Below are 27,701 nucleotides of genomic sequence, written 5' to 3'. Positions count from 1 at the left end.
GCGTGTTGAAATTTGATGTTAATGATATTGATCTCCTTTATACTTTTAAACCATTGCACCATATTCCATGATATTTATATACATGAGCAGTTTTCTGCAGGTCACAATCCATTTTGTTTTGTATTTTAAACAAGCTAGAATAAACATCTTTGAATATTTCTCTTTTACATCTGTGGGATTATTTGTTACGGTTGATAGTGATAAGAGAAATCCCTCAGTTATATAGTCTTCGCATTACAAAATTTAATGGACATTGGTAATTAATTCTACGTGGGGCCTATACAAATATATATGCCCAGGAGCTGTTTCTGAGGGTGAGAGACATTTCCACAAATCCTTCCCAACATTGTGTTACTATACTTGCTTCGTTTTCAATTTGGATCTTTAAATATACTTGAGGATATGATTATTAATGATATAGATGTTCCGATAACCCTAACTTATTTATTTGTTTCTTAATAGTCAATCCTGCTATAAATATTTATTGAGCATCCCTGAGGAGATAGTATTAACTTACATGACTAAGAGTCTTAGTCTTGCTCCTTATAGCCTGAACACCTGCTAGAAGATAACCTTACAGAAAGGACTTTTCTCTGTGTGACCCTACGTTTTATATAGGACGGTGCTAAAAAAAAAAAAAGTTTCCGGGGCGCCTGGGTGGCTCCATCGGTTGGGCGACCGACTGTGGCTCAGGTCACGATCTCGCAGTGTGTGAGTTCTAGCCCCGGGTCGGGCTCTGTGCTGACAGCTGGGAGCCTGGAGCCTGCTTCAGATTCTGTGTCCCTCTCTCTCTCTGACTCTCCCTCACTCATGCTCTGTGTCTCTCTGCTTCTCAATAATAAATAAATGTAAAAAAAATTTATAAAAAAAAGTTTCCTAAACATGACACTATTATATATTTAACTTGTAATACTGTAAGATATCCCTATCTTCTTATTACCCAAAGCTATCAAATTTGTTCACGTGAACATGGGTTATTAGTATCTGTCTTTTTAAATAACATCTTTGGGGTATTGACAGTTTGATATATCTTTATAGAATATAGTTGAAAAATAAGCATGTAGCTTCAGAAAAGGAAGATGCTAGAAACAGCAGTAATTTGCTACCTAGTGCAGTGGGAACAAAATCTCATATTTAGTTAAGAAGAAAATGAAGACCCTTTGAAAAACAGGGATTGTATTTGGGACAAATTTTTACAGAGTTTAGCATCAGTCCGTATACATTGTGTATTAAGTGCTCAATTAGGCACAATGGAAACTTTGTGCTTGTCTCTTAGAATATGGTTGGGGATTCACAACTGTATCATCACAACTCATCAGCATCCAATTTAGAAACTCACAGAGAAAATTATAGGGCAAACCTTAGATGTGACCACTCAAATGGATAATTAGGGTGAGAACAATTTTTAGAAGACTCCTCAAAGGGGACTTTCCTAAAGATATGAATTTCAAGTTAGGTATTGTGGGAAAAGATGGATTAGTAGGAAAACCTGAGACTATCTTCCAGGTGAAGCCGGAGTTAAATAACTATGTCTTGGCTTGATGATTATAATTCCCATGCAAAAACAATTGTTCACAGAGACCAATAAAATCCCTTACTTAAGATCTCTTTCCTTTTTATTCTGTTTTCAAAAAACCGCAGTTGAAATCTGGAGAGACAGCTGCCAACATAGCTAGAGAGCTGGCTGAACAAACAAGAAATCATTTGAATGCTGGAGACATCACCTACTCAGTCCGTGCCATGGACCAGCTGGTAGGGCTCCTAGATGTACAACTCCGGAACTTGACCCCAGGTGGAAAAGATAGTGCTGCACGGAGTTTGAACAAGGTAAGGACTTCAGCTATATATTTTTAAAGCTGTAGTAGGATCAGTGAGCCTTTCTTGGTTAATTTCTCTCTATAAAATTCGTTCATTCTAAAGAGCATCTCTAGTTACATTCAGTCTGCTTCACTATTTTATTATTAATGATGACCCACCCTATTTGGCCTCTAAAGACACAATAAATGATAATCTCTCTCTTTACAAAATGTAAATTTTTTGAATTTACAATTCTATTTTCTTTAGTGTTTACTGTTTTGAATGCTAAATTCTGGCAAGGTCAGTACGAGTAAATGTGATTTATTTTGCTTTTTTTCTTCCTTTTAAACTTTTATTTTAAAATAATTACAATAAAACAAATGTCTAATTGCAATAAACAAAAGTCTAATAAGTATAAATTTAGAAAATAGCAACAATGAGAAAGGATATTAGCAATTCATTAAAGATGTTTTAAAAATGAAATGACTTAATCTAATTAATATTATACTTAAAAACTCATGAGGCAAGTAATTAGGTTTTAATTTGTATTTCCTTTTGATATTTAAATTACCCAGATTTTACTTCACTATGTTAACACTTAGAAGGTTTAATTGTATTTCAGCAAATCTGAATAATGAAAATAATACATTTTTAAATTTCAGAGAAGATACATTTTATATATTCTTATTGATACTTATAAATATACAATATATTTATATACATTATATAAACATATACAAGCATTTTATGTTTATTGCATATAACCTATATACCATATAAGCACTTAACTTATATAAGTATGTAAAATATATTTTACATATTTATAAGGAATATAATTTATTACTTATAAAATCACATGGTGAAATAACTCCATGATCAAAAACAAACTAGAATTGCTACCAGCAAATGACATATGTTCCCTGAAAGATCTTTGTGCAGGAGAAGTGATCAATTATGGAAACTGGATTTTAAGGCCTTGAATGTCTGATAGTCCTACTACTGTATAAAGCAAGAATTTGGCAGTAACAGACTAAAGTCCTCAATGGAATTCACTAAATGAACATTCCCCTTTAGAATGACAAATGACTTCTGAGTGGTGTTTTAATATGTTAAGTTCTTTTGTGTCTTATTAGACTAGAGTCTCACTGATAAAGATGGAAGAAATTTTTCCAATAATGATGGTTGGATATAGGAAAGCCTACTATTTTATCTGGCAAATACAGTTTTTCCTGCAGTTTCATCCTCAGAAAACAGATTCTGTTTTATCTAGTAGATATAAATCATTATTAGAGGTTTGTTTTTTTTGTTCATGCTGAACATAAAGGAGTTATTTTTGTCACTTATACCCCTGACAGAATCACAACCAAGTCCCTGATAAAATGTAATCCACAGCGGCCTATGTAATCTGGGCATGCTGTGATTTTAATGTGTTATTACCCAGGCTGACTGGATGCTATTAATGAATATTGCCGCCAGCTATTGTTATCCTAATGTACTGGAGGTAGTAATTTCTATTAATGTTACATATCCATAACATTACTTGTTATAGCAATACTTTGTATCTTTATTTAAAAATGATGTTGATGTCTGACAATATCAGGTAAAGCTGGCAATTAATGTCACATTCTAACTGGCTACAGCTAATCAGCTTGCCTACTCTGAATATCAAATAACTACATAATGGGCAAATTTCCATTTGTGAAGCTTTTTAATGCTTTCTTTTGTTTCCCATTTGGCTCTTTTCAGTTGTTTATATAATGTGGTTTGTCATATGTTAATTTGCATGATGGGGTAAGGAGATGGGAGGGCAAAGGTTATTCACATGCTTGCTGGCTTGCTCTCATATCCTGTGGTTCCCACTGTTCCCCGAAGCAGTTATAACCCATCAGATTTGCAAAGTCAACTTGGTACAAATCAATTGAACTCCACATTGAAATTCTGAAGGGTTTAGAGTCCTGCAACACCAAGATGCGAGTCAGTGATCCAAATGACAGCGCTGGCAATTTACTTGCACTCATTCCTCACTTAATTCTGTAGAGGAGTAACTGCAGTGTGCTCTTTGAAGAATGCATGAATTAAAGTTGGAAGAGTATTAGCCACACAAAAGGCATCAGAGTAACTGCTTCTTAAACCTGGGTAATTTTCTCCTTCAACAATCAAGGCTACTGAAGGGAAAAAAAAATAGGGAAGTGGAAGAAAATCACAATCGAATTTATAAAATTTTGTGTCATTTATTTAAACAGGGCAATTAAACTTATTAATTATTCATTCCATCATCAGAAAAAAAAACGTTTGGGATTGAATATGAGTTGTTGTTAACCTTTTGCCCAGAAAAACATCACTCAGTATGCAAACAAATAAAAACATGCTTCTTATCCCACAGAAGTTTCTAAAATGTATAAATTTTTTTGGTCAAAACTGTGAAAAGAAATTATTCAAGAAATAAAAGCAGTGATAAGTCAGAAGATGAATCACATTCTTCTAATCAGAAGTTACTTATCTGTTGGTATCTTTCCCTTGGAATCAAATAACCATAATGAATGGACATTTCTATTTTTCTGATAAACAGAATTTTTTGTGTTTGAACATACGGTTTGTGGTGCATATTAACCATCTCTATAATCTCTAAACCACAAACAATGTGGGTTCCAAAGTTTTGATATAACTTCCTTAACTTCATGTCTTCATTTGTGGCCCATGAATTAACCGCTAACCTGATGTGAAATGAATCATTTCAAATAACTGAAGTGTAATGATTATTACTAATTTCTACTACATTTATTCCCAGATTTCCTCCCATCATTAACAACTTTATACCACACAGTTTCCACCTGGCTTATTCTGAAAGGGCGTTGGCGACTGTCTTTCAAGCCATGGCTTACATTTTGCTGCTGCTTAGCTTTCATTCTCCTCTAGAAAGTAGTGCACAACAGAATAAGGTGTTTTGTGTAGATGCGTTCTTTTATTTTTCTTGTTTTCTTCTGTCACTAACTTGTTTTTTCTATTCTGTGTTTAATCTGCTGTCTTAATGGATTCAGCTTCAGAAAAGAGAGCGCTCTTGCAGAGCCTATGTCCAGGTACTTTCTGCGTTTTTATAAATGTGTTAAGTTGTTGAATTGTCTCTGTTGGTGATAGCATTGATGGGCATCTGATAGAAAAACGGTAACGTACCCTGTTGAGCTAAAGGGATTTCAGGGAGGGTATGAAGGGTGGGGACAGAAAGATATATGAAAGGGTATGTGCTGAAAAGAAATCTGGCAGTGCCCATGCTCTGTCATCCAAGATGAACACAGACCAACAAGGAGGTGTAACTTGGAATGTGAGCATTTTGATCATAACTGAAAGGTGAGTTGGGTGCAATACGTAAATCTCTAATTTCTTCATAGAGGTGTGTGTGTGTGTGAAAGCATTTCATTAATACACTGGGCCAGCTAACATTTGAGTAGCAAATCATTCAGAAATGACATTTAATCAGCCATATAACACAACGAATAGTCCAGAATACTTGGAACATCGTGCTTCTGTACCAAAATATTCCACCCACATGGTGACTGTCTTACCTTCCCACCCATTATGAACATTTTAGTCCTGATATAAATATAATTTTTCTCCAGCTAACATGTTGCAATTTGTTTCTAAGCAGGGTAGAAACCATTACTTTGTTTATGGGGTCTGTGTGAAAAGAATGGCAGAAACAACCTTTATAGTTATTTTTACAAGGCAGGAAGGCAGTGTAGAGGTTTGAAAAATTTTTTTTCCTTTTTCCCCTCTAGGTTCTTTGGCTGGTCTAATAATTAAATTGACATAAGACAGATTAACAGGAGGAAAAAAAAAACTTTAATTCCAGATATACAGGAACCCCCCAAAGACATGAACTGGAAGGCAATCAGGCAATTGAATGTTATTCTAAGCTAAGGAATGGGATAAGGACTTGAGGCTTCAAAAAAGAGGAGGGACAATAATTTACATCAAACAAATATTAGAAAGATAAGCTTTTAATGTGCATTTTACTGTATAAATTTATGAGTCTTTGAATGTAAGGAACATTCAGTTGTTTTTTTGTTTTTTCCCTTTATATATATATGATATATATATATATTCTATATATAAGATATATATATATCATATATATATATATATATATCTTATATGTATATTCCCTTAAGATATATCTCCTGTCCTCTTAATATGTATAATAGGTACAGAAATTGAAGTATCCTTCAGCAATGAAAGCTGAAGATCATTTTTTAGCAATTTTAGGATTGTTTTTGATTGCAATCTATGCTATCCCTTTAATAGGGCCTTGGAGATAATTAGCCTTTTGGTATTTAAATCTGTGAAATGCATGGTCATTCAAACATGAATCTCTGATGGAAAATTAATAGCACAGTTTATTCAATGGCTGATTTCCTGGTGTTATAATTGCCTGGCTATGAATAAATGTTTCAGTTATTGACTAAACATCTGATAAGACCAAATACAAACAGAATATTTGTGAAGTAGAAATGTTCTGCTCACTAAGACATGGCATTACTTCTATTCATTTTAACATAGATGATCACTCTATGAAATTCTAGGGTAAATAACACTTTAAACTTTATTTGAATTTTAAAGACTTGTTTTATGTTGCCTATTGTTTCTAGGTTTGGAGCACTTTCTGAGCTATGTATATGATAGGTTTAAAACACACTAGAAGTGCTTTATGCATTAAATTTGAAAAAAAATGTAGCTGTTTAAACATGAGATTCTTTAAAAATGTGGCCTTTACATCGGTATAAACAATGATTCTTCTAGGTTTGACTTTGACCATGAAATCCATTTAGCTTTTAATTGTTTAGAGGTACTGTGTCTATTCTATGATTTATCTAGATCAGTCTTTTACTTCTTCATACTTCCTACATTTGTTTATTAAACATAAAAAGCACAGTAAAAACTGAACTATCATCTGGCAGCCATGATAACTGAATACTGTTCTGTAGGTGAATAATTAAAAGGTGATTGCTTTGATATTTTAAATAATATGTGAATCTCCTAATACTCAGTATGCTCATACCTCAAAAAATTTAACAAAAACAAACAAAAAAATTGGGTCCAGTATTTTTTTTCATTTAGTTTTAATATAGATTACACTAAAGTCTTTGTTCACTACCAAAAGATAGAAACTGATACAAGTCATAGTAAAAAAAAAAAAATCATTAACATGTCTGGGGCAAAATAGATACCTTCATTCAAGAAGAGAGTGTTAAGTATTATGCCAAGAAAGAGAAGTAAGGCTTGTGTTACATCTGTAACACGTACTGTGATGTCCTATATTAATAAAAGGTACCTTAAAAATGAAAATGAGTTCACTGAGATCTGGAGAGATGAGATGATTGGCCCAAGGTCACCCACTAGCACCGAAGGCACCAATGCTGTTGTCCTAACGTGTCTGTAATGTTTTTGCAACATCAACAGTGATTTATTGTTGAGAATAAATGCATTTATCAGGCACTAATTCTGTGGCCATCACTGTGTGGAGCAGTTTGCATAAATTCTTATTTAATATTCACAACAATCTTTTGATATAATTATAAGAGAGAGAGAGCAGGAGAGGGATAGAGGAAGAGAAAGAGAGAGAGAATCCCAAGCAGGCTCCACACTGTCAGAGCAGAGCCTGATGTGGAGCTCAAACTCATGCACTGTGAGTTCATGTCCTGGATGGAAATCGAGAGTCAGATGTTTAACCTACTGAGCCACACAGGCATCCCAATTATTGCTATTTTTAACTTAGAGTAGAGAAAATGAGACCCAGGGAGAAAATTAAGTGACTTTAACAAGATCATACCATAGTAATGAAGGGGGTCCTGAATTCAAAGCTTGGACTTCCTGATTCTGAAGCTCATGTTCCAAATCCCTAAGATATGGCTATTCCAGAACTGACTTCATTATTTGGTGTTAGGAGTCAGGATAGATCTACTGGTTTACATTTACTGATTTATTTTATTTTATCTCAAGGATGATATAGAATAAAATAGTTTTATTTTCCTTCTTGTTTGAGGTTCAGTTCACATGGCTGTATAGTAATAATTTTGTACTGCTATGTTCAAATACACACATAACTTGCTTTGAGGTCCTTTTGTTTTCAGAGGACACTGTGATCAAAAAATCATCATATTAAGAAAGGAAAAAACAAATAGAAAATACGGTAACGCTGTGTTAAAGGAGGAACTGTAAAACTGTTTTCCAAAGTGACTGCGCCCTTTTACACTTCCAACCAGCAATACATGAAGGTTTCACTTCCTTCACATCCTCGGCAACACTTGTTATTTTCTCTCTTTTTTGAGTATAGTCATTCTAGTACAGGTGGATTGCAAAAGTCCTTAACTCCAGTCATGGAATGGGGGCTTGGGTGGGTGTGGGACTGTGGTACGTGAACCAGTGAAAAGTCATATGACTCCAAAGAGACATCCGTGGTTTTCATGAGACTCTGGGAGTACAGGTTGACCTCAAACCACTCAAGAACTGCTTTCATGTTGTATAAATGAAACCAGAACTTAGATTTTCATTTTTTTCTCAATTGTCAATCCTGTGCCCAGTTTTTAAATAGTAATGTTTGTTAGCATTGTTCTCTTCTTTAGAAGGAAATATTAAGAAATACTGGCATTCATTTTTCACAGTTTTAAAAGCAGGACATTTTCCTAGCTAAGCATTATATATATTTAAAAAATTTATCAGCCATTCTTTTTGTTCTCCAGATCTCAGAGGCAGCACATATGCCCTGTAGATTCTGCAGTTGACCTTGCTTAATGGAAAATATAAGAACATACAGTTATGGATATGAATCTTTTGAGTCATCCTTTGGAAGCTGCTATTACCTGCACAGTCAGGCTGAGAACTGATTGGAAAAAATTGGTAGATAGATGCAAATGAACACACACACAGTTTTCTTCCTTCCTTCCTACCTTCCTTCCTCCTTTCCTTCCTTTCTCCTTCTTCCTCTTCCTCTTCTTCTTCTCCTTCTCCTTCCCTTTCTCCTTCTTCTTTTTCTTCAAAGGCAGATGGTTTGTGTTCTTTAAAGCTTACAAAGAATTTGAAACACACTTTTAATTTTAATTCACGACTATGATTTGCTCATTACGGATTTGTTAATTTAGTTTGTTTGTTTTGCCTTAATTATCCACTAGATATCTCTGGGCTAGGCACCAGCAGTGCCAAAACAATGTCTGTCTCCGACTATGGAAAAATACCACATAATAATTAACAACAAAAACATTCAGGAGTTAATAGTTGAGCACATGAGCCCAATAACCTTATCAGCACTGGGATACAGCAACGCACATAACAGGCAAAATCCTGCTGTGATATTTCTAGGGGCAGAATATAAACAATACAGTAAGTATGTGAAAAATATGGCCTATGAGATGATGATAAATACTAAGGAGAAAAAGAAATGCATCACCAAGTTGATATTTGAGCAAAACTCTGAAGGAGGTGAGGGAGTGAACTATGCAGATACACGGGGAAAAGCACTCTTGTAGAGAGACAGAAAATTTCTGAGGTAGAAACAAGCCTGTGGTATTCCAGGAGGCCAGTGCAACTGGTGCATTGTAATTTTACATTTTTTTTAATGTTTATTCTTTTTTTGAGAGAGAGAAAGAGTGAGACAGAGTACAAGCAGGGGAGGGGCAGAGAGAGAGAGGGAGACACAGAATCTGAAGCAGGCTCCAGGCTTGGAGCTGTCAGCACAGAGCCCAAGGCGGGGCTTGAACCCACAAACCGTGAGATCGTGACCTGAGCCGAAGTGGGACGCTTAATGGACTGTAACTGGTGCACTGTAAAAGAGAAGAGGGTAAAAGAGGTAGCAAGGGCTCAGATGTGACAGGCCATCATAAGGATGCTGGCTTTTATTCAGAGAGACACAGTAAACCACTGTAGGTTTCAGAGCAGAGTGATGACGTGACCTAATGTGTTTTAAAAGTAAAGAGTAGATTATTGGAGGAAAACTAGAGCCTGAAACAGGGTGACCAAGCACAATAGGGTCAAATAGACTCATTTGAGTCTCACTGAGACTCACTGAGTGTGAGATGCTGAGATAATTACTCAGGTTCAGGATTTCTTTTTAAGTGTACCAAACAGGATTTGCTAAGGGATCATATGTGACATGTCAGAGAAAGGAATCAAAATGACAAAAAGTTTTGCCTGAGCTTCTGGAAGGATGAAGTCACTATTTATTGAGACAGTCTGTCTGTGACCAACTTGGGACCAGAACAAAAAGCACTTCACTTTGGGGCATGTCAACTTTGAGATTCCCGTTAGTTGCGCAATGCAGATGTTAAATATGCAGTTAGTTATATAAGCATGCAGTTCGGCTGAGAGATCAGGCTAGAAATCATCATTTGGCAATGTTTCACTTCAAGTGGCATTTACAGCCAACGTGCTAGATGAATACATCAACACAATGAGTGTAGAGAGAAGAGGAAAGAATCTAGGACGGAGCCCCAGGATACTGCCATACTCTAAGAGGTCAGGGAGAAAAGAAACCAACAAGAGAGGCTGAAGAACAGCCTTGAGGAACAAGGGAAACCTGCAGAGCATGGCATTCAGGAATCCACTCCAGTTCGTATTTCACAGAGGAGGTAATAATGTCAATGTCTGAATCTGCTCAGAAATGCTGACACAGGTTTTCAAGGATAAAAGTAATGTCAACTGTTGATTAATTGAAAAAAATCCCAAAGCCCATATATCTATATTATTATGTGTACTTTCTGATTTTTTTTTTTTTTTACCTATTCCTTTCATTCTTTTGTCTCCAATGCAGACTTTCTTGTGAACCTAAGTTGCCACTTGCGTCTTGGACAAAGTGCAAATTGAATTATGCCCGTTTTACTTGTCTGCCTTTGGTGCATGAGACAGGAAGGATTCTAACCTCCATTTATACTGCTAGGAAGAAATTAATGAGTATTTTCAAGTTCCTTGTTTGGTCACTTAATTGGCTGTGTGACAAAGAGCTCCGTGGTGCATGTCAAACAACTTTCAGAGTCCTCTAATGATTTGTGCTTTGCTTGACTTGTGATACTATTCTGTGTGGCCTGTCAGGCTGGATATCCTTGTTAAAGTGGCTAGAATAAATTGGCTAGTGGTGTGCATACAATGTAGTATATTAACTACAGCAACAGGGAGTACTTTTAGCAGCTCTTTCAAGAGATTTCGATGTTTGCCCATAAGCATCAAAGCCAACCCAAACTTTCATTTAATATAATTAAAAGGACATCTGAAAGTAGTTTGAATCACAGCAGGTTCTTGAGGTTTGGTAACCCTTTGTTAAAACCCTGTGAACTTAATATATTTCACAGCTTGATAAATCTGCACTTGATTTGTGTCAGTAAGAGAGAAAATATAAATCTGCACCCTGCGTGTTTCTGGTGCCCTGAACCTATTGCTGAAAAACATTGAGATCAAAGAAAGTGACTTCCATCGACAAAACCAGAGTAGTTTTCTTCAGAGAAAGAAGTTGTAAGAATTCTCTCCTGTAAGTTGTAGTTATTAAATGCTGTGAGAAAGCAGTCGTTGAATCAAGACAGTGAAACAGCATGTAATGTAGCAGAGTAAATTATACAGGTTATCATTTAAAACATGGACAGGTCACTTCATCTATCTCATAATTAAAAAACCTCCAAATGACAGATGTTAATGATGGAGATCCTACTTTGACGTGCATAGAACATGATTCTGGGGAAATCTCTCAAAATTCCTGTGGTGAATGTGTCAGGTCAAGCAGTGATGGCTGCTTTACAGTCATTTCCGACTCTTCCATTTTGCACATTCCTATAAATAAACAAAATGTTCCAGCTGCTCTTTGTATATACATGGTTTATGAATGCTTCGGGAAGTAATTCTTATGAGGGTCAAAAAACCCCTTCTGTTTTTAAATAAAATATTTTCATCTGAAACAAAAACATTTTCCCACTTCTTTTCACCAAGTTGTATTCTCTCTTATAATTTTCTGACCAAAGCCTGGGTCATTAATTAATTGTTAATTTCACGTTCTTTCTAATGCATCATTGCATTCTGAAGGGTTTACTTTCAGAAAAGTTTTAAATACATAGGCTATATAAATATTATTTCTGTGCAAAAAAAAAGGATAGACATCAGTTTACTTTGTTATTTAATATCTCTATGATCACATAGCTAACCAGAAGGAAAAAGATATTAAAAATAGCATTACAGATTTAAGACCCTACTTTCTGAAGCTATCATTACCTTTTCTGATGCAGGTCAGAAAAGAAATGGAAGTTTTAAGGTGTAATTTGCAGTAAAGTAGTTGCCTGATGGCTTGGAACCAAACAAATGATTTTTTAGTACTGCTCCCTACAGAGTTATAATTTTGATATTTTCCCTTATCTAATATATTAATTTTATACAGCTCGTAGTATCACAAACTTTACTATGGTGACTTAAACAAACCAGGGTTTTATTCATATGCATAAAAAAGAAATGCAGTCCAGGATTAGCATTGAAAATTCCACATCAGAGACCAAGACTTCATCTGTTTTTCTGTTCTATTATCTTTAAAACATGCACTTCCATCCTCAAAATGAGACAATGGCAGGGGTGCCAAAGTGGCTCAGTCGGTTAATCATCGGACTCTTGGTTTTGGCTCAGGTTAAGATCTCACAGTTCATGAGTTCAAGCTCTACATTGGTCTGTGTGCTGTTAGTGTGGAGCCTGCTTGGGCTTCTCTCTTACTCCCCCTTTCTCTCTCTGGCCCTCCCTACTTATACTTTCTCTCTCTCAAAATAAAGAAAAAATGAGACGATGGCTACTTAGGTTCCAGTCGTCACTTCATGCTAATCTCTAAACAGGAAGATCTCCCCATCATCTCCCCAGGCGTTCAGCTCTTTATAACAATCACTATTATCAGCCTCTTAAAAATCCTACCAGAGAAGACTATTTTTATTCTTATCCATGTTTTTGTGATCAATTTTATTTTTATCAATCTTGTCATACAATCACAAAACCATATTGTTCTCTCTGCCTACATTAAGGACTTTGGGGTTAGTTTGTGGCAGAACCATGCAATGGGGCAGCATTCCTCCACTGAAAGGAATGAATGTGTAGAGATAGTCACAAGGTAGACTTGCATCATGGTTTACGTCAACAAAACAACTTAACCCTTCATCCGTAGGAAATGGGTTGAATAAACTGCTACACCAAATAATGGAATACTCTTTAGCTATGGAAGAAATGAGGTAGATCTTGCATTGATTTAGAAAGGTAGGTGTGGTATATTAGAGGCAAAAAACAAATAACAGCATACTTGTAGTGATCACATTTGTTGGTATATACATGTAAATATTTATAAGTCTGGAAGGATCCATGACAGAGTGATTTCTTTTTCTGATGAGGTTGGTGGTGTTATCCCATAAACCATCTTTCAGGTTTTAATTTATATACTTCTGTATTAAAAATACATTACAAGTGTATACTTTTAAATTTTTTATTAATATACATTATTTTATATACTTAGATGCCCTACTTCAAAGTGAAATTTCATATAACTGAACCGATTTTTCCCTCAAGAACAGCTTCTCTGGGTGTTTTTTCTCTTTATTTTATAACCATTCTACCAGTTCTCATAAAAATATCTAGAGTCATTATTATTTCAAGAAGAAGGGCTCTTTGGATATTTTTATGGTTGAGTTCATTTTGAAACCAGTGGAAACTCTCCTCCCTTCTGTGATACAACACTCTTCTGGCTCCTTTTTCTTCATCTCAGGTGTTGACAGTTCTTTCTACATTTTCTCTGTCATTAGTGTTTCTGGGCCATCAATTCTTCCTCTACTCAGTTTATCTGGGTAATGTCAGATATACCAATGGCTTGTTTCTTACTTAAATTTATGTTGCCTAAACCTGTATGTCAACAATGGATGTTTAAGTGAGCTGCAGCTGAGGGGGTAAGAACATGCCCCAGATGTGCCACTTTGGCATACTGATTATTTGAAAGCAACAAACATACTAAAATAACCCTTATCTTCCATTAGATTCCCCTATATATTTCCTAGTCAGTTTCCCACAATATACTGTTCCTGAAAGCTTAAAACCTTTTCCTTCATCTTGTCACTTCTTTACAAATATATTGTCCTTTTGTTTAAAAAATCATCTAAGCTCTCAGTCCTAACTGCTTCTTTAAATCTTTTTTCCCATGTAAGTTCCTATATTCACATAAAAATATTAAATAAAATTTGTATACTTGTCTTTGGTTTATCTTATATCAGCTTAATTGTCAGGTCCCATTACAGAACCTAAGAGACTGGAGTTGAGGAAAGATTTTTCCTCCCTTACCAGGCCTCTGTAGACCTTTTAAATTGATGCTATTCAAGTACATAGCATTCAAAATAGGGAAACCAAGAATTCATTATGTTCAATGCCCTCTGCATTTTAATAGACAAAGCTTTGCTTCTCTTTTTAAATCTCTACTTTTCTTCATCCCCATAGCCAGAATGCATGGATTTGAACCCTGGTTCTGCCCTACGTTAGCTAATTAACCTTAAGCAAGTTACTCAAGTTCTCTCAGTCTGTTTTCTCACCACAAGATGAGGATAATAATCACTTTTACCTCCTTGGGTTATTGTCAAAGTCAAAGGAGCTGATGCATAAAGCATTCAGATCAGAGTTTGGAACATTCTCAATAAATATTAACCATTATAATTTACATCACTCCTCTACTTGAAATTTTTCAGTGACTTCTTGTTGTCTTTAGGAAGAATTGCACACATGCTTTGCAAACATCTTAGAAAACTTGCCTTCACTTACTGTCTTGTCATGGAACCCTCAGCACTCTTTGCTCTGCCATAGGACATCTTTTCATTTCCTTGGAGGTGCTTGTTCTCTTTCACCTCCAGACCTATATGTACATGCTCTACCTTTTGCTTGTTTGGTCCATGTTGAATTTAAACTTGGAATTGTACTTCACGGAGCCTTTTCGATACAGTGCTTGAACACTGTTTCCACTATGTTAATGTTTGCCATGTTTGTACTTGTGTAATTAACTGCCCTCACTATATTGTCATCACTTTTAAGGACAGGAGAACATCTGACTTTCTTGCAGCATCTCAAATGAAGGTACTTAGTTAATATTTGGTGAATAAATGTTGAGTTAGCAAGACGTTTGAATCAAGTTTATAGCTCTACTTACCTTCTATAACACAATATAGATTTGACAGCATTCAATCATTTAATTCTAAATTAGATTTTTAAATAGTACAATAAATTACAGTTTGCTAAAAGCAATACATTTTTAAGCAACAAGGGATGTCTTAAAGAGGCAGTCTTTTCTATGAAATTTTAGTTTCATCTTGTTCTACTGTTAAGGGCTCTTATTACTATATTAAGGTCAGTTGTGTTGTATAATCTAATTTTAATTAAGACTTGAAAATGCCAACACTTCACTGTAATATAAAAGGGAATTCAGAGAATAGTAGTTTTTATATGCTTAATAATATTAAATGACAGTGATTGTAAAAAGAACCTTAGGTTTATTGATCAGATGTGTAAATATCAGTCACTCAACTTGACTTCTAATAAAAAAAAAATCCAGCAAGTTCAAAACTGTTTTTGAAGACTCCTCTAACATTTGACCTTTAAAACTTTGATTTGAATCAATATATAAAGGTAGATTAGAATACAATGTGCCCTATTCAGCAACAATTTTAAACTTTTGCTCTATTTTATTTTATTCCCAACTGATAACTTTCATATCAACAAGTCAAAAATGAAGAATTAAAGAAAGTTTAATTTTTAAAAGTATAAATCGGTATAAACTATATTATGTATTATATATGTAATTATATATTGTATGTTTTATAATATATGTCATATATTATATAATATTATATACACACATATATATAGTTAGAAAGCCGGGGATAGGAGCAATGAACACATTTAATTCTCTTTGTCTGCATATCCTGAGATTTATACATGAAGAAAAATATTTAAACATAACTATATATATAATACATGAGAATAAAATAGCAATGTTCAGCATAATGATTACAGTATATATTGGCAAAGAAATACTATATTCAGGAGAACACATCAAAAAACAAAGATATGGAAGTAAAGAGTAAAATAAAATTTCAGATTACTGGAGAGTTTGTCAAAAGTTTGTCAGCAATTTATTACCTTAAATTTATGCACTAAGAGGGAATAATTGCTCTTACCTTTGTAATGGGCTGCCTAATGATAATTTGCATATTTATAAATGTTTGTTCTACTGTAATACAAAATAACTTTTAAAAATAATGAGTAAACTTAATATAGAATTCCTTTTCTATTCTGTTTTTTTTGGGGGGGGCAGGAGGCATCTTCATAATTCTGCTTTCAATTCATCCTTTGATATGTTTTCAGAGAAAATTTTCTAAAAATAGATATCTAAACATATAGCTCCTTTGTTAAAAATACTTGGTGGCTTAATATTTTCTATGCAGTAAAGCCCAAACTTCTATCATACTGAATGAAGACCTTCTAAGATCTGACTTGTACCTACCATTTCTCCCATCACACTCACCTTGTCACACTCTCTTTCCAGGCACCACACACTTTCCTCATCCCAAACTCAACACATTCCCTGCCTCCCTACCGCTTTAGTTTTGTTCTAATCATTAATTTGCTTATTATGTTCTTTAGCCTCAAATTTCCTCATCATAATCAAGGAAAGTTTATTCATCTTTTAGTCTCTAACTCAAAATCAAACACCTTCTGGGATCTTTTCTTGTTCTTCCTGTGTAAGAATTCATTACTTTTTGTCCCATATGCTGTGAGTTTTTAGCTCTATTTTGTGCTTACCTTCTGCCTTGGAGTGTAGACAAACTGAAGGCTGACTCTATGTTTTTCTTCTCTTTCCCAACCTCTTCCAACAGTGACTTCCCTAGTTGTTTGCATATCATACATACTTAATAGGACCTCATTGCATTACATTGAAAGTGCACTTTGGTATACTTAAAAACATTTTAGAAAGCTGTTTTGTAGAATATATTGTTGTTATGCATAGTGGATTGCATTTACTACAATAACCTGTGGTTCTGCTTTTCTCCTTTTGAACTCTGATTGTCTTCTTAATTCTCTCTAATTCAGCCTGTCTTCCTTCCAAATCATGTGATGATATCTGAGCACTTTATACCCTCAGAACACCTCTTGGGAGACATGACAAAAAGTTATAGAACTAGATGTTTTCATTTTCCTATTATATATAAGGTCATTAATGATTTTGCTCAATGAGCACTTATTGAGTACCTAAAATATCTCAAGGCACTAAAATTTACTTTGGGAAAACACCAGTGAACACAGTCTCTCGCTATGAACATTGTAATCTAGTGAGAAAGCCAGACCACAAGTATGGATAGTTATAGTCAAGGTGAATAAGTACTAAAATGGGAACCCATTATGACATTGAATCTCTAAATGGTAAGGATACAGATAATATTGGCTAGTTCCTAGGGTTTTTTTCCTTTGTACTTACATATCTTTTGCTCTTATAAAACCAATACCTTCAGAGATTATTTTTTCCTGCTAGCATGAAAATGGAGAAAACTCACTTAAGTTTGAATCTTCACTGGATGGCAGTCATTCAGCAAAAAGTTATTGAACACTTCTATGCCACACAGTTTTGGCACTTCTAAATGACATGGAGTTGCTGCCTTCATGAGGCATACCTTTTCTTGAGTGAGAGATCTAAATTAGTCATGTGGATAAGTAACTAAGATAAATACTTTATATACTTTAGGTAATGATACATGATACAGAGAAAACAAAACAGATAACAGATTTACAGGTAGGGGGATTCTCCCTAGGTATGCTGATAATGGAAGAACTCTTTGTACTTGAGCTAAAACCTAAAAAGAGCTTATGATTAAAAAGCCTATCTTCAGACAAATGCAATGGTGGTAAAGTAATATATCTTTTTACAAAGCATTCATTCTATTTGGATCTTTGGTGGTTTTCAAGTGAAGAGAGAGGGGTCACTAAGTTCTCCAGGTGATTTTGCTTTCCTAGTTTGAGATTTACTCCCCACTCTTGAGTAAGAAGTGCCATTGACATGTTTCTCATCACTGATTCTAGGCTATTTCACAAGCATGAACTCTTGGAATAATGACAAAAGTTGTTACTAGAGAGATATATAGCTGGTTTTCCCCCAAATTTTTCACAGTAGTTATAGCAATTAAGTAAATGCTTCCTTTTGAAATAGTATGATCATACACTTCATAACATTTTTTTAGCAAACATACTACAATTATATGCTATGAGTGAAACTAGTCAAATGAATTTGTTTAAGATCTGAATTTTATGATTGGTGGTCCAATAATGGTGTGTAATGCAAATGTGTATCCAGAAGGATATGGGATGCCCATGATCCTGGGGTGAGTTCAAGTGACTTTTACATTTTCTAATTTATTTTTGATTTTTAGAAACAGTCAAAAGTCACTTTAGAATCTATCCATAAACTATACAACTGTATAATAAGAGTAATATCTAATAGTCAAAAGCCTCTGACCACCCCTCATGTTGGAACATAATGAGATTTACTTTCTTGTGTAGTTCTCACTTTGTCGACTGGTTAGAAAACATAAATATGTTCAAAGACACACGGAAATTTAGTGACTATTAGAATGCAAATTTCCAGTGCTGTCTCCTATCCAGTTTCTAGTGTTTTACAAAAAATAATAAAGTGAGTTAGCATTTTGTTTCTGACAGGTACATTTTGTATTAAATTTACTTTTCTGAATTTTAGATTATTTCAGTCTGTACCTGTCAAAACCATTAGGTGGTTTTTTTTCCTCCCAGATCAAATCATTTTTTTGAGAATATAAATTTAAGATAAATGCAAGACCAAGCATATTTTCTTCCAAACTTATCATATAAATTTTAGATTAGAAAAATATAGCAGAAAAAGAGAAATCGGTGAGAGCTGTTGGACATTAAGTGATGTCCCAGTACCTTACTTTAATCAAATTTATTGTACATTCCCTGTTTAATTTTGGTTCTAAGCATAGGTAAGCTCATTTCCTTGTAACCAAATAAAATGAAAGTCAATATGTTTGTAAGGAGATGTTGTTGAACTGATGAAAGCAATGCAAATAACTAGTTTGACCAAACACACACACACACACACACACACACACTGACCTCATTTCATCATTTGTGGATAAAATATACAAATGCAGAAATGTATAAGGAAAACAAAATATAGATATTCTTTTGTCACTGAAGAGTTGTGACTATTTAATTGGCATCATTAAACTGGTAACAGGGACATATCAGCAAACTTTGGAAAGTCTAAACACTGTATTACACTAGCAGAAAACAGGACAGTTTTTTCAAACCTCTAAAATACACATTATGAATTATTTAATACACATGTTCCTGTACTCTCCTATTCTTCACAGCTTAAGGTGGCATCCTCTTACAGCAGTTAAGTAGTGAAACAGTTTATGAAGATTGCATTGTAGAAGTTATACCTTACAGATCTCACTTCAGAACGGATATTTTGTAATTATCAGATAGGACATGTGCTTCATTCAGTGAACACCCCCCTCCTCCCAAACTGGATTTGGATATCCAATGGAAGTCAATGTAAGATTATACCTTAAGCACGTGTTATGAGCCAGGCAACATAAATGCATTTATATTGCCAAGCAATATAAAATGGTTATATCATCATCTCTAATTTACAGATGAGGTACAGACAAGTTAAGTAACTTGCTCAACATCACACAGCTAGTAAGTGGCACAGTCCAAGTACAAACTCAGGAGATGTGGTTCCAAATCCCATACTCCAGTTTTACCACTACAGGATTCTGTCTCCCAATCCTTGTGTTGCCATTTCCTTAAATTTACACTTAAGCAGTCACAATAGATGCTTTTTTAAAGAAGAATGAATAAATATTAGATTTGTGTCTTAACCCATCCAGGTTTTAGGACTATATGTTATGTCTCCCACTTCTACAGTAAACTTGGAAATCATTTGGGCTGTAATAGAAAGCTTCCTTAAAGATTATAACTTATTTGGGAAGTTGCAATGGTACTTAAAATTTGTAACTATAAAAAACACTGCACTACATACATTTTTGGGGTGCAAAACGAAGATAAATTAGTAAGGGGTGCCTTTGGTTTGTTACCCATTCAAACATGGTATTTTACCTAAAGCAGTCTGTTGTAAATGGGTAGCCTTTAGAACATTTTCAGAGTTGACTACAGTTGTTTGTTTTTCTTGTTTTTCTTGTCTTTTTTCCTCCTTTTGCATTTTTTGAAATTAAAAAAAAAACAATAAAGGGTGGAGCAGAAATACTGCATTTATCCCTAGTAAAATTTTCCCTGAGGTAAGGTTTAAATTAATCAGTGTAAGATTGTTAAATAATGTTAAAATGGCTGCTCCTTAAAGAGCAGGCATACTTTCTGTTGCATGTGGGGTTTTCAGAGCATTTCCAATGAGTTCAAAGGATCATCTAATCACAGAAAGAATACTGCTTTGCACTTGAGAGATCGAGGTTCTCTGGCTTCTGAAGATACCTAAACTTTTTTTGTTCATTTATTTCCTATGTGGCACCTCCTTTTTGGCATATCCTGTTGGCATTATCCCTATGGAGGACGTCCTGAAAAGCAGATCGTTTTGTTGTGATCGGAAATGCTTTTGTCTGACTTCTAGGTCATGCTTTAAACTCAGAACACATGACAAAACTAAATGACAGAACTATGTCAAAACGCCCAGTCATTAAACTCATGAGAGATTTTTTTGGTGTTCTTTTGCTAGTTTTTTTTGTTTTAAATGATGCAAAATATTCAAGTTGCGAGTGGGACTATTTTAAATAAACGTCCAGTGATGTTGCTTTTTGGCCAGAACTTGGAATCGCGGGGGAAAAATATCAAGAAAAAACAACTCTTATCAAAAGGCAAATTAGTTTTTGAAGCTGGTGTTAATTGGCAGCCAAGGTGTTTCATTATGAAGCTGAATTTTTAACAGTTGTTACTTGGTTACTATGAAAACACCAGCCAGAAGAAAACACTGCAGTGTAATGGATATTTCTTCAATCTCTCCTAATCCTTCTTCCAGTGTGTCAGTAACGTGAGTCTTGTTTTAAAACACCCATGCGCTCTGTAGAAAGTGCCTGTGTTGGCCGTTTATTCAAGTTTATTTCACGATTAGATACATATTTCATAATCAACGGTATCAGGGATGATCACTTTAAAACTGCAGGTTTTATATTTTTCTATTTTGCAATTCTCCGTTTGAATGAAACCTTAGGAAGACCTTATTGGGAGAACTTTTTTTTTTTCCTTTGTAACCTAGAGCATAAAGCTAACCACGGGAAATATATAAATTGTAACTAGGGAGATGATTCTTTTGGATGAAGCAATGAGAACTCTGGTGCTTTATCTCTGTGGGTACCTACTGCTGGTTTTTTTTAAAAGGAAAACACCTAAGGGCTACAGGTAGCAATTTCCAACTGTTTACTCCCCTCCCTAACAGTAAACAGCATGAAGAAGGTTTTTCTTCACACATAACATATCCAAAGCCCCTGGGAGTATGTATGCTTTGATATATTTTTTTTTCCCATTCTGACATTTTACCAGCTGGTTAAGAAAAAAATTTCTTTGCTCAGTGAGTCCTCAACCTATAGGCAACTAATTCTTATATTGTCCTGTCTATAGTCATCCCTTTCATCTGTTGTATTCAGCATGTAGTTTTATGGTGATGTATAGAAAAAAAATCTTTTTTTTTTTCTGTGGGTAATATGATAAAAGTGTTGGTTTCAATTACTTGCCAACAGTTCCCCAGCCAAATAATTTAATTATGTGATTATAGTCTTATTGAAGCCTTTGCTATTGATTCTAAGAAGCAAGCACAGATCTATTTGTTGTCCTTCAAAACAAAAGCTGATTTTTCTCTTGCCTTGCAGTCTCAGCTAGGGTTTTAACAGAAAAAAAAATAATGAATGCTTCTGCTGCAGCATGTCACAGGGGAGGCTGGGACAATACTGAACTCATGCACACCGCTGATCCTTGCTTGCTGAGCAACATGTACACCTGGATTTCTGACAGCTCTGTGAGTTCACTAGAGACCTCTGTCATTCTGTTCATCCTCTTGTAGGCAATGGTCGAGACAGTTAACAACCTCCTCCAGCCACAAGCCTCAAATGCATGGAGAGACCTGACTACAAGTGATCAACTACGTGCAGCGACCATGTTGCTTGACACTGTGGAGGAAAGCGCTTTTGTGCTGGCTGATAACCTTTTGAAGACTGACATTGTCAGGGAGAACACAGACAATATTCGTAAGTGGCCTTTGTTATACAGAAGGGCCAGAGACCCTTGTACAGCAGAAGAGAGAAAAGAAAAAAAATTATGTGGTAGCCCAGATATTATGAGTGATTTTTATTTCAGTGGAGACCAGTGGTTCTTTTCTATAATTGGAAGGATATCACCTGCCATTGGCTTAAAAGGGTCCTCATAATCAGGTATGTTATCCTCCTTAGGACATTCCAATATTGGATATATTAACCTGAGATCAATCACAGTGAGGTCCTTTGCTTTGTATGTCTGAATGTATCTATGCATGTATTTATGCTATTTAAAGTTTTATCCTCCTAATACAGTGCTTATGGGTCACTTCAGTTATAATAAGAATGTCTCTGAATTATATACTATAAAGAAATCAGTCATTTAAGTGAAGGTGATAAAACCATTTTTTGTAATTGTGTTATTGGCTTATAAGGAGTGTAAATCTATTTTTATTGTGCATAAGGATGTAGCTGACAGTTTTATTTCAGAAGATTTGATAAAGCTGTTTCAAGCTTATTAGATTTAAAGACACATCAATTTTGATATCATAGTGCAGCTCTAGATTATAAAAATATTTTTACTTAATTCACAAGATAAAGATACATTTTGAAAATAATGTAAATGATGAAGTATAAGGATTTGAGCTTGAATTTTAAATTTTAGGCTTTATAATTGATACATTTGTATTCTTATTTACCTGATTTTAATAGTTTGGTTTGCTTTACTTTAAAATACTAAAGAAATACTTTCTAAATGAAACATTGAAGTACTATAAATTTTGACTACTATAAATTAATAGAACATTAATTCCAGTGTTTTGATTTCAGAAATATTTTAGTGATTTAGGAAATCATCTTAGCTTTGGTGCATTTCTCAGTGAAGACTGATAACTCTTTCCATTAACAGAATTGGAAGTTGCAAGGCTGAGCACAGAAGGAAACTTAGAAGACCTAAAATTTCCAGAAAACATGGGTCACGGAAGCACTATCCAGCTTTCCGCAAATACTCTAAAACAAAATGGTCGAAACGGTAGGTTAGCGTTTGTTAAGCATGATGAAATTGAACTTATCATCAATGCCTTGTTTCTTGGCTTGGGAGTTTATATCTGCTATCCAAAAGCTCTCCTCTCATTCAACTATTGTCTTTCTCCTCTTATCTTCTGCACCAGCAACACTGCAATGTACGTGTCCACAAAATTCTCAGTCAGACTTGGAAATTGTTCTGTTCCTTTTCAGTTGGAGTAAAATGTCAGACACTTGAAACTGAGGAGAATTAATGACCAACAAAATCCAGATATCTGACTTTTTTCTTCAAGGGAGTAACTCCCCCCGAGTTGACAGATTTAGTTTATAAAATTTTTAATGGAAATTTTAATTCCAATTTTAAAATTGTATGTCTTTTTTTTCCTTATTCACTTATTTTTGAAAGCGTTTCTATGATTTTTCTTTGCAACACATACAGAAAATTTAACTGTGAGAAGATGACTTTGGGGGTGCCTGGGTGGCTCAGTCAGTTGAGCCTCCAACTTTGGCTCCAGTTCATGATCTCAGTCTATCAGCGCAGAGCCTATTTCAGATCTTCTGTCTCCCTCTCTCTGCCCCTCCCCTGCTCACTCTAACTAAACAAACAAACAAACTTAAAAAAAAAAAAAGATGACCTCAGGAAAAGGAATTGGTAAATGTAGGTCAGTTTAATACTAGAGTAAATTCACTGAATGTAATTAGAATTAAACTCATTGAGAACTAAACTGTGAAAAAAAAATTAAATATAAAATAAACCAGAGAAAATATGTCTCAAGTGTCACTAGTATTAAATTTTAAAATCATCCTTTTCACTACTATTAAATTTTTAAAAACATTCATTTTCTTTTTTTTTTAAGTTTATTGGTTTATTTTGAGAGAGACAGAGACAGTGTGCGTGTGCGAAGGGCTGAAAGGGAGGGAGAGAGAGAGTCCCAAGCAGTCTCCTCCACACTGTCAGTGCAGAGCCCAACATGGGGCTCGAACCCACAAAACTCTGATCATGACCTGAGCAGAAACCAAGACTCCATCGCTTAACCGCTTAACCGACTGAGCCACCCAGGCACCCCTAAAAACCATTCTTTTTACAAACTAAGTGAAATCCTCTGACCTATTAGGTGATAATGGGAAGATGGCCTCAGGTTGTAGCAACCAACTCGGAGCTGGTGTTTCATAGTGTCGGGTGAGGGGTTAAAAAAAAAAAAAAAGAATAATACCAAGAAAAACAAAATATGGCTGTTGTCAGCTGAACACAATTACTTTTTAAGTGTTGGAAATGTTATAAGACTAAGCACATAAATTGTTCTATTGCTAATCTGACTATGTGAATTTTGAGGCATAATCAGATTTTCTGTGGAGCAAAGTCATATTTCTACATTAGCTTTCTAACTGGTTTCCCTCCCTCCACTCTTTCCACCCCCCAATAGGATATCCTGTTGACAAAGGGATCTTCCTGAAATGTAAATCTGACCAGTTCTCTTCCAGTTACACTCAGAATGAAATCAGATAATTTCACTAGGACACCATGGGCTCATCCCCTTTTTCCTGCCTCATCTGTCCCATTTTATGTCTGTTTTTTACATGCTGTCTATGATCCAGTCTGTTCTTGATCCTTTTTTTTTTAATTGAGATATAAGTGACATATAACTTTATATTAGTTTCAGGTATACAATACAATGATTCGATATTTGTATATAGTGTGAAATTATCACAACAATAAGTATAGTTTAATAAGTATATTTATCACCACATATAGTTACAACATTTTTTCTTGTGATGAGAACTTCAAAGATTTACCCTCTTAGCTACTTTCAAAATATAAAATACAGTATTATTCACCGTGGTCACAATGCTATATATCCCCATGATGACATTTATTTTATAACTTGAAGTTTTTACTTTTTGACCTTTTTCACCCATTTTGCCTACCCACCAACCCCCTGCCTGTGGCAACCACCAGTCTGTTCTCTGTTTCTGTGAATTTACTTTGTTTGTTTTGTTATTTTTAAGATTCCACCTATATGTGAGATCATACAGTATTTGTCTTTCCCTATCTGACATATTTCACTTAGCATAATGCCCTCAAGGTCCATCCATGTTATCACAAATGACAAGATTTCATTCTTTTTAATGGCTAAATAATATTTCATTTTCTTTACCCATTCATTCATCAATGGACACTTAGGTTGTTTACATGTCTTAGCTCTTATAAATAATGCTGCAGTGAATGTGGAGTACAGAGATCTTTTTGAGTTAGTGTTTTTGTTTTCTTCAGGTAAAAGCCCAGAAGTGTAATTACTGGATCATATGGTAGATCTATTTTTCATTGGCAGGGGGGGTGGGGAGGGGGCTTCCATAGTGTTTTCCATAATGGCTGCACCAATTTATATCCCCACCTTCAGTGCACAAGGATTCTCTTGTCTAGTCTCGTGATTCTGTTTTTTGAATACCAAGAGTATTTCTGTGTATGATTTTTGCATTTTGATTTTCTTCTTAGAATGCAATTTATACATTTTTTTACTTAGAATCTTCTCTATCATTTACTGCTCAGTATAAATCTTGCCTCTTTAGGAAGGGAAGTTTTTCTCTGTCTCCCTGAGGGTCTACCACTCTTTCCTTTTTTAAAATTTAATTTTTTTTTTCAAATTTTAATTCAAATTCTAGTTAGTTAGCATACAGTGAAATATTGGTTTCAAGAGTAGAATTCAGTGGTGCATTGCTTACATATAACACCCAGTGCTCATCATAACAAGTGGCACCCTCCTTAAAACCCATCACCCACCTAGCACATCCCCCCCCACCTCCCTCCATCAACCCTCAGTTTGTTTTCTATCATTAAGAGTCTCTTATGATTTGTTTCCCTTGCTCGCTCTCTCTCGTTTTTTCTCTCCCTTATATTTATCTGTTTTCTTTTATTTTTTCTTTTATTATTTTTTAATGTTTATTTATTCTTGAGGGAGAGAGAGACAGAGTGTGAGTGGGAGAGGGGCAGAGAGAGAGGGAGACACAGAATCTGTAGCAGGCTCCAGGCTCCAGGCCTGAGCGAGAGCTCAGAGATCATGACCTGATCTGACATTGGATGCTTAACTGACTGAGCCACCCAGGTTCCCCTGTTTTATTTTTTAATTTCCACATGTGAGTGAAATCATATGGTATTTGTCTTTCTCTGACTTATTTTGCTTGGCATAATACATTCAAGCTCCATCCATGTCATTGCAAATGGCAAGATTTCATTCTTTTTGATGGCTGGGTAATATTCCATCAAATTATAGCTGGGTAATATACACATACATATATACATACCACATCTTTTTTATCCATTTATCATTTGGGCATTTTGGCATTACTTTTTCATAATTGCTCTTTTCCTATTAACCATTTTATGCCAATACATCTTCATAGCAGTTATTCACTTACTGTTCATAGTAGTTATTCACTTACTATGCATAGCAGTTATTCACTTACTATTATATGAAACTTTATTATTATTCTTTTTAAGTTGCCCATCTATCATCTGACTTGCCCTCTAGACAGTAAGCTCCATGAGAACAGGGACCTTTTCTTACCTGTTCACTGATGTAACCCTAGTGCTTGGCACATGGATAAACTTCTAAGAATTTATCAAGTAAGTGTGTGAGCTTTCAGATATAAAGCTAATGACAATTAAAATATGACTATATCAGGGGATACCTGGGTGGCTCAGTCAGTTAAGTGTCTGACTTCAGGTCAGGTCATGATCTAGCGATTTGTGAGTTCAAGTCCTGTGTCCAGCTCTGTGCTGACAGCTCAGAGCCTGGAGCCTGCTTTGGATTCTGTGTCTCGCCTTCTCTCTGCTCCTCCCATGCTCATGCTGTGTCTGTGTTTCTCAATAATAAATAAACATTAAACAATTTTTTTAAAAATATGACTATATTAGTCATATTATGTTTTGTGCTCATTTATTTACTAAAGTAATGTGTGCATGTGAGTGTGTGTGCGTGTGTGTGTGTGTGTGTGTGTGTGTGTGTGTGTGTGTTTGCATGTTTTAGGTCACATTTAAGCACTAATTTTGGAGTGGAGAATCTGTAACAATTATATGTGACCAAATGCATTGGTAAAACAAGGCAAATGTGCATATGACACTGGCCCACAGGTGGAAATTGATAGGAATTATCAGTCAGTTATATACCAGTTAAAATAAAAGTTGTTACTGTCAACAAGAAAAATACATAGATGTTCTTAAGTATAGCCTTGCAAAATTTAGTATTTTTGTTTTGGATCTAGAGAAAACTAAAATTTAATGCTGTGTTATGACAGACCGGAAGTATTTAATGAATTACTGTTGTTTGCTAAATACTGGGTTAACAGATATGGGTTGGAAGTTTAAGAAGTCCCCTTTTCTTTATGGAGCTCTTATCATAATCTCTTTGCTGAATTACTGAAAGGATAATAGATATTTCATGGAATCAGAGAATGCTAGAGAATCAGGCCCAGAAAACATACAAGAGCAAGGAGGCTGACAGCAGTCTGTATCATCACACAGAATCATTGCTGTGAGATGTCACTGCTGCCACAGGTGACACACAAGTG

The 27,701-nt window shown here is 35.0% G+C and overlaps 1 protein-coding gene across 29 annotated transcripts in view; it reads left to right on the top strand.

Moving 5' to 3' along the window:
• Positions 1–27,701, top strand: part of ADGRL3 (adhesion G protein-coupled receptor L3) — an 823,449-nt gene that overhangs the window by 674,086 nt on the left and 121,662 nt on the right. For 24 of the 29 annotated variants that reach the window (XM_045056306.1, XM_045056303.1, XM_045056290.1 and 21 more), the window contains 4 exons: positions 1,642–1,827; positions 4,836–4,874; positions 21,923–22,106; positions 23,020–23,142. In XM_045056306.1, the coding sequence (XP_044912241.1) occupies positions 1,642–1,827; positions 4,836–4,874; positions 21,923–22,106; positions 23,020–23,142 (532 nt within the window). The remainder of the gene's footprint in view (positions 1–1,641; positions 1,828–4,835; positions 4,875–21,922; positions 22,107–23,019; positions 23,143–27,701) is intronic. The other 5 variants (XM_045056308.1, XM_045056309.1, XM_045056305.1 and 2 more) reach the window with 1 other exon arrangement.

The sequence above is a fragment of the Felis catus genome, chromosome B1 (genome assembly GCF_018350175.1).
Source record: "Felis catus isolate Fca126 chromosome B1, F.catus_Fca126_mat1.0, whole genome shotgun sequence".
Lineage (NCBI taxonomy): Eukaryota > Metazoa > Chordata > Mammalia > Carnivora > Felidae > Felis > Felis catus.
The sequence above is the reverse complement of the archived record's forward strand: the minus strand, read 5'-3'. Positions and strand labels throughout refer to the sequence as shown.